The sequence below is a fragment of the Cebus imitator genome, unplaced genomic scaffold (assembly GCF_001604975.1).
Source record: "Cebus imitator isolate Cc_AM_T3 unplaced genomic scaffold, Cebus_imitator-1.0 Scaffold261, whole genome shotgun sequence".
Lineage (NCBI taxonomy): Eukaryota > Metazoa > Chordata > Mammalia > Primates > Cebidae > Cebus > Cebus imitator.
Window position 1 is genome coordinate 2,462,911 of NW_016107576.1, and position 7,888 is coordinate 2,470,798.

General features: G+C 34.7%; 1 protein-coding gene across 5 annotated transcripts in view; it reads right to left on the reverse strand.

Annotated features, from left to right (window-relative positions):
- Window positions 1-7,888, reverse strand: part of COL24A1 (collagen type XXIV alpha 1 chain) — a 376,867-nt gene that overhangs the window by 347,662 nt on the left and 21,317 nt on the right. For all 5 annotated transcript variants that reach the window (XR_005195651.1, XM_017499851.2, XM_037728289.1 and 2 more), the window contains exon 3: window positions 5,470-6,836. Coding sequence is in view for 4 of the 5 variants with exons in the window: in XM_017499851.2 (XP_017355340.1) it covers window positions 5,470-6,836 (1,367 nt within the window). In the remaining variant the exon portion in view is untranslated. The remainder of the gene's footprint in view (window positions 1-5,469; window positions 6,837-7,888) is intronic.

A 7,888-nucleotide genomic window follows, 5' to 3' on the forward strand; every position in this document is an offset into this window, starting at 1 on the left:
ACTGTTTACAATAGCAAAGACCTGGAACCAACCCAAATGCCCATCGACGATAGACTGGATAGGGAAAATGTGGCACATATACACCATGGAATATTATGCAGCCATCAAAAATGATGAGTTCGTGTCCTTTGTAGGGACATGGATGAACCTGGAAACCATCATTCTCAGCAAACTGACAGAAGAGCGTAAGATCAAACACCACATGTTCTCACTCATAGGCAGGTGTTGAACAATGAGAACACATGGACACAGGGAGGGGAACACTACACACTGGGGTCAGTTGGGGGGAAATAGGGGAGGGAAGGTAGGGGGTGGGGAGCTGGGGAGAGATAGCAAGGGGAGAAATGCCAGATTTAGGTGATGGGGAGGGAGGCAGCAAATCACACTGCCACGTGTGTACCTATGCAACAATTTTGCATGTTCTTCACATGTACCCCAAAACCTAAAATGCAATAAAATAAATGGGAAAAAAAAAGAAAATTAAAAAGAATTAAAGCTATTGTATATAAAACACCTGTCACTGTGCCTGGCATACAGTAGCTAACCAGTAAACTGTAGTCTAATTAACTTTTTAAAAGTATGCATGAGGCACAGCAATCACTGACTAAATGTTATATGTTATTACTACTAGGGTAATATATACACTAAGGTAAATCTATCTGATAGACCAATACTTCTAAAAGATAATAAACCCTGGTCAGTTAATGTTGGAGGCCCTGCGTCTAACATTCCTATTTTAATTTATTCATTCACTTACTCAACAAGCATTATAAAGCATCATGCCTTCCTGGAGTTTCCTGTCTAGATAAAAAGACACACATTACCAGATGAACACATAATTACAAATTTTACTTAGTGATATGGAGGAAAAGAATAGGCAACCAAGAAAGAGATTAGCATAGTGGACCTAATTTGTATTGTGATGTCAGAGAAGGCTTTTCTGAAGAAGTATATAGTTAGACTTAAAAGATGAATTGAAGCCAGAAAAGAGAAGAAAATAAAATTCCAGAAGACAGTAATGAATGAATGAGGACATAAGTAAAACCAAACCAAAGAAAGGAAAGACACAGTCTTTTTGAGGAATTAAAACTAATAGAGCAAGGGGGAAAGTGGGGCAAGACACAGTTGCAGAGGTAAGCAGGGGCCATATCACCTACTGCCCAGGTCAGGATAAAGAGTTTCAGTTTAAGTGCTATAATCTTCCACCGAAGGACTTAAGCTGATAAATAACGTTATCTGATTCATGTTTTTAAAAGATCTCTAGAGACTTTTGATAAAAGATGTCAGAGTGGAAACATTTTTCAGACTATCCTCCCTCCCTCAAAACCAGCTGTAAACAACAAAAAGCATCAAAGGAGGAAAACTTCATCCCCAGTGAAACGAGGAAAGAGCATAGCCGCAACCAAGAAATATGAAGATTATCTGCCCAATACTGAGAACTTTGGAACGAAGGTGTTAAGAGATAACCAAAACCAAAAACCTCCTCAGACCTCAAACCTTGGACATATATTAGTCTTGGAAATCCATTTCAAGAATTTTTTTTTATTACAACAATAAGGTTTAAAGGAATGGGCAACCACAAGAAATATGATTCATGACCCTGTAAAAACCCAAACTCAAAGAGCCAAGAGTAGAAAAGGTGGAGTTGAAGAAGAAAAACATATCATTATATGATCTACAACCAAACCCCTCTCTGGTGAGTGGAGACGAAATACAAGAAAAGTACAAATCACCCTATCACTCCTCAGAGAGCCTATGATACAAAGGGCTTCACAACAAACTGTGCATGAACATGAGAGGACACATGCCTCTGAGTAGAAGACAAAACAAATATGGTAAGATGGTGTTTTAGGCAGCAATCTAAATTTGACTCCGTAGCATTCCACCCTACTTCTCTATGCCTGTCCCTATATCATTCTGAAACAAATAGCCCAGATAGAGTTACCTTTATTTTAAAAATGAATAACAACCAGAGAGGAATCAGTAGAGAATTTATAAATATATATATGGGGAAGGGAAAAGTAGGAGGACAGGAAAAGAAATTTAAAGTAAATGAAAATCATTTACCAGAAGAGGAATTACTCTATACAACAGAGAAAGAGTTAAGTTATATAGTTCACTATATATTCAAAGAATTTCAAGATGACATTAATCTGCAAAAATGAAGCTCAAAGAAGACCTTGGAAGATTTAAAAATATAAAAGAGCAAAAAAGAAACTTTTTGATGAAAGTCATGTCAGAGCAATAAAAACTGATTAAATATAACTTAAAAATCAATGAAGGGATAGGAATATATAGAAGAAATCAGTTTACACAAAATGAAATGGAAAAGAGCAATCATAATGACAGGTGTGTAGAGAAGATAATAAATGCCATTCGTCATCACAAATGACATTCAACATATGCAAACTGGTATGCCCGAAGAATTTAGAAAAAGGGAACCAAGTAATATTTGATTATTATAAGTGGAGGTCTTTCTATAATAAAAAATAATCTTCAGATAAAAGGAGTACCCCCAAAAAACCTGATTCAGAACCTAATAGATTTAAAGAACTTCAAAGATAAAGAACTGCATGGGTATATAAGCAGGAAAAAATTGTCACCTAAAAGTAGGAAAAACCAGGCTGGCTTCAGGCTTTTCAGTCACATCTACTTCAAGAAGTAAAACAAGTTCATTGTTTTATCAGCATTCAGTCACTCATTAGCTCTCTAAGATCTTCTATACTGTGCTGAAGTTGGATTCTCAAAGTTCAACAGTGACTTCCTCATCAAAATAGCCAACAGATTACCCCTTTTTCTCAGTCCTCATTCTCTTTGACTTCTCTGTCTCTTTTGGTCCTGCTGATCAATTCCTTCTCAAAACTCTCTTCTTTAGCCTTCTGATACTGCTTATATATATATATATTTATATATTTATATATTTATATATTTATATATTTATATATATAAGCAGATATCACTGTTCTTTTCTCCTATCTGATTTCTCAACACCCTTCTACTTTTTCTTTCTATAACCAAAAAGTGAACGTCCCCCTGATTTGACTGGTGACCCTATGCCACATTCCTCTTTTTGAAAATCTTATCCAACTCTATAGTTTCAACTATAATCTGATGGGAATACTCCCAAATCTATATCCCCAGCCTTGACATCTGTTCTTTGCTTCAGTTTCTCCAACTCTTCTAACAGCTTAATTACCAACAGTTTTTTAAATGTTTCATTTTTCTCTTCTAAAATTGACTTCCCCTCTTAATTACGGTTTCTAATAGTGGTATCACTATTCTCTCAATCTACAAGCTTAAAATGTGATAGTCATCTTTTATTCTTTTCCTTTTTCCTTGGTCCCTAGGTCCCATTAATTTCCTAGTTCTACGAAATCTTCCTTCAGAATCTCTTAAATCCTACTTTTCCTTTGCATATTCACTGCTGATAACCTAGGTAATGTTCTAGTCCTTTAACACCAAGATGGTAACAGAAACTTCCTATCTTGGGCACTGTTACCAGACCAACTTTCTGATTAATACCTCTGCTTAGAAACCTACAAAACTTCCCTTTGAGAGCAAGATAAAGTTAGAATGATCATTTGACAGTTAAGAAAGTCCACAAGCTGACACCATGAAGCTTGGATCTTTCTTTGTCTGATTTAGCAGAAGAAAAACTGGATTCAAATCCTGGCTCTATCATTTACCAACAATGTAATTGTGGGCAAGTATATTAACTCCTTTGGGCTGCGGTTTCTTCACCCGAAAAATGAGGATAATGCTACTACTTTACAAAGTTCTTTTAAGATAATATACATAAAGAGACTGGTAGAGCATCTTCTATAAGGAACTCAATAAACGATAGCGATTATGCTGTTATAAAAACTCACCTAGTCCTCTTACCTATCAAAATCTTACCCATTCGTAGAACTTAGGTCATACCTAACTTTGTCCACAGAACTTATTCTGAATAGCTCAGCTTTAAGTGACCTTTCATAGAGACTCCATCAAAAAATCCTATTTTTTTTTTAACCTTTGAACATCTCTTGCCCATATACTTAATTCACATCCCTCTTCAGCATTTATCCTACTTTACCACAAGATATATTAAATAGTTATAAATGTGCTTCCTTTATTCTCATTATGAAACATAAGCTCTTTCTGAGCAATGACTGGGTTATACATACTTTGTGTTCCTGCCTTGCATATAGCAGAGACTATGTAAGTATCTGCTGAATATTTCTGCTTCACCTGCCAATACTGAATGACTATTTTTGAATTTATAGAAGAGATCAATGCTCATCTGATCAGACTGACTTTTTCTGAAAAAAGTGAATGGCTTCCATAACTATTTGTTTAATATGACATCCCCAGTGATTCCATTTTATGACCAATATGTTGATAATTGTCATAAAGAGCTTATTTCTCTATAAAAGTATATTCTTCACATTTTATTTTTAAACTTCTAAATATTTACTCTAACAAGAGTGGCTCACTACCTATCAAATCACATCTAGGAATAACCACAAAGAAAACACAAGCTAAGAAAATGGCTTCACCCTCTCCCATTCTGTGATTTCTAAAGCTAAACCAAAAACTCAAATTTTTATTTTAATTTAATAACACATATTTTAGTCTACCTGCAATTTTGAAAAAAAAATTTCTAAAGCCATAAAGGTAAATTAAGGTATACAAATATGAAAGGTGAAAACAATATTTTCAACACTGTGATTTTAAATGGCTTTAAGTGGTTTTTAAATGATTTTAGAAATTTTCAAATGTTGATCTCTAACTCCCACCTATATAACAAAAGAAATTCAGAGCTGAAAAATTCAGTCTATCATCTCACAGTTTTGTTTATAAGATATTAAACAAGTGCCTTGGCTGTTTTATTTCCCATTGAATTGATTGATAACTGGTGTTTTTGTGTGTGTTAGGCAAGGGGAGCCTTAATTAACCCATAAACATAAATTGACCATATCACTAAGGATAGTCAGTGATTCACTACACAATAATCTCTATCTAAAGTAAGTTTTAAACTCTATTTGAATCCATTAGATGCTATTTTGCTGTAAGAATATTTAGTGGGTATATTTAATATATTTTTTTCTTTACTATATATTTTATATCCTTGACTATGAATTCATTCTATGATTTTCAAAATACAAAGAATGATGACCTATATTTAGCAGTTGAATTCCTGATTTAATTTCAAATGAACAAGAAAACTAGTTTGCCCACAACTTTACCAGAATTAAGTAACCTTTCAGCCTACCAACTGAAGAATAAAAGCACAGTATTTGAGCCAGGGTTACATTCTGGCAGATGTGTTACAGCAAGCATAAATTCATAAATTCTCTTACTGTGCCAGGATGCATTTCTATGATGGATTGTATCTGTTATGTGTTGTTTGATCCAGAGAACTCTCTTTAATATGTATTGTAAGTTAGCATATTAAGAGATATTAAATTAAAAAAAAAAAAAACTTACGGGAGGTCCAGTGTCTCCTTTTGGCCCTCTCAGATACTCCATTTCGAGCATTGTATTTAGATCCTCATAATAATAATAATCATAAAGCTCAGTTTCATAGCTATTTTCTATGGGATACGGAGCTTCAGGATAAAATTCACCTTTTTTCCTTTTATCAAGGTGATTATCCACAGATGGCTCATTTGTCTCTCTAAACAAGGTTGTGTTTAAAATCTGTTCCATTTCTGTGAGTTCATTAGTGTGCAGATTTGCTGTGATAGCCTTCTTGAGATTAGTCATTGTATCTTGTTTTATTTGTGGAATAGATGGCATCTTCTTAAACAGTGAGAGACCAGTTGCTCTACCATCATGTTGCGTCATATTGCCAGGTACGTTTAGGAGAGAATTAAATTTCTTCTTGGTATTCATTTTTGCCTCACTGAGGCGATGAGGGGTCACTGACAGGCTTAAATTTGTCTGAGTATCTTCCTCAGTGATCATTTCTTTGGCCTGAATCCCAAGGTTTGTGAGATCCACAGCAGAGACATTTCCTGACTGAAGAGAAGATAACTGCGATCTTGATATTGGGTGTTCTTGTCTCTTATACACTGTTTCAGAATCATTATTTATGATATTTGGAATGCTTTTGTCTTGAGTAAATGAATCCTCTGACAGTAATTTTTCAGCAAATCGTTTGGGCAGGGGAGAATGTTCTGGTATCTTAGTTGGTATGAGAGTTGTGCAAGGAAGGCTTGTTTCAGGTTGGTGTTTGTCTGCTTGGCGACACTGTTGTTTCATATATCTGCAGTAGTCTGCAGATGCTTCTGCAGAAGGAATAATATCTAACTGACATACTATTCCTTCAAAATGGACAGAATTATTATTTATACTTCCTAAGGTAAATACACTATTAGAATCAAAGCTCTGAACTTCTGAAATAGCCTCTGTGCTAAAATATTTCTTTCCACACTCAACAAACATTGAGACAACTTGATTTCTAACAGTAATGGCAAATGAGTGCCATTGCTCATCATGAACACTGTAGTTGAAAACTACAGGCTGCTTTCCTCCAATGTGTACTACTAATTTTTTAGGTAGTAACTGTACTCCTAGTTGCAGTCTATTTTTATTTCTAATGCTGAAGAGAAATGCATTGTTCACCCGATGTGACTGTAACCCAGTTAATATTGTAAACGGCTGCCCTAAGTTGACTGGTAAAATTTTCATGAGAGGAGACTCGATATAAGCATCATTTTTTAAAATGACACCTAATTGTGTTAAATGGACCCCCTGAGGTAATGGTGTAGATGATGATGGTACAGCAGTCACTGATGATGAGTGTCTTACATCTTTGCCTCCAAGGCCTAGTTGATGAAGAATATCTATGCCTGTAAATTAAAAAGAGAGAGAGAGAGAAAGAATCTTACTTTTATGCATTCATGTGTTCATATAAATGTTTGAATATGAGAAAATCTTCCTTGTAGCAGCAGTAATTTCCAAAATAAGCAGGTTCTATCAATAATTATGGGTAATAAGAAATAGAAAGGTGGAGGGTAAGACATTTTACTCAATAATTTGAATAAAGTACATGCCCCTCCCCCTGCACACATGCCAATCTCTAAACCCAAAACTTATTTATTATTAATTATTTTAGAGACAGGGTTTCCACATGTTGCCCAGGCTGGAGTACAGCAACATGATTATAGCTCACTGCAGCCTTGAACTCTGGGACTCGAGGGATCCTCCCACCTCAGCCTCCTGAGAAGTTGGCATACAAGGGCACGCCATCATACCTGGCTAATTTTTGTATTTAGTTCTTTATTTTTCTTTTCTTCCTTGTTAATTAAAGCATTTAAGCTATACATTTTTCTGAGTGCTGCTTTAGCTGCATCCCATAGATTTTGATATGTAGTATTTTTATTTTTGTTGTTTTCTGAAAAGTATTTTTATTTGTATTTTCTCCTTGACCCAAATGGTTTAAAAAAGTTTTAAATTTTCGGTTAGAAGGGTCTGTTTTCTGATTTTGTTATTACAACCTAACTTACTAGTATTATGAGCAGAGAATGGTGTCTAATCAGTACTTTGTTTTTTAAAACTCAATTAGCTTTGTAAGTGGTCAATTTTCAATAACATTTCATAAGCTCTCGGAAAAGTGTTTCAAGGTACAAAATCTAATACTTACCAGTTAGTTGTACCGAATTGTTTATGGTATTTAAATCCTCTATATTCCTGTTTGTTTTTATACATTTAATCTCCCATCGACTGAGAGGTAAAGTCTCTTACCAGAAGTGTGTTTATTTGGCCTTTTCTTTCTTGTGGTCTTTGGTTTATGAATATTGATATCATGGTTTTCATGCATAATCATACAGTTCACATACTTATTGAGTATTGCACCTTTCAGAATTACAAAAAGACCTTCGATGTCTAGTTTATTGGTTTT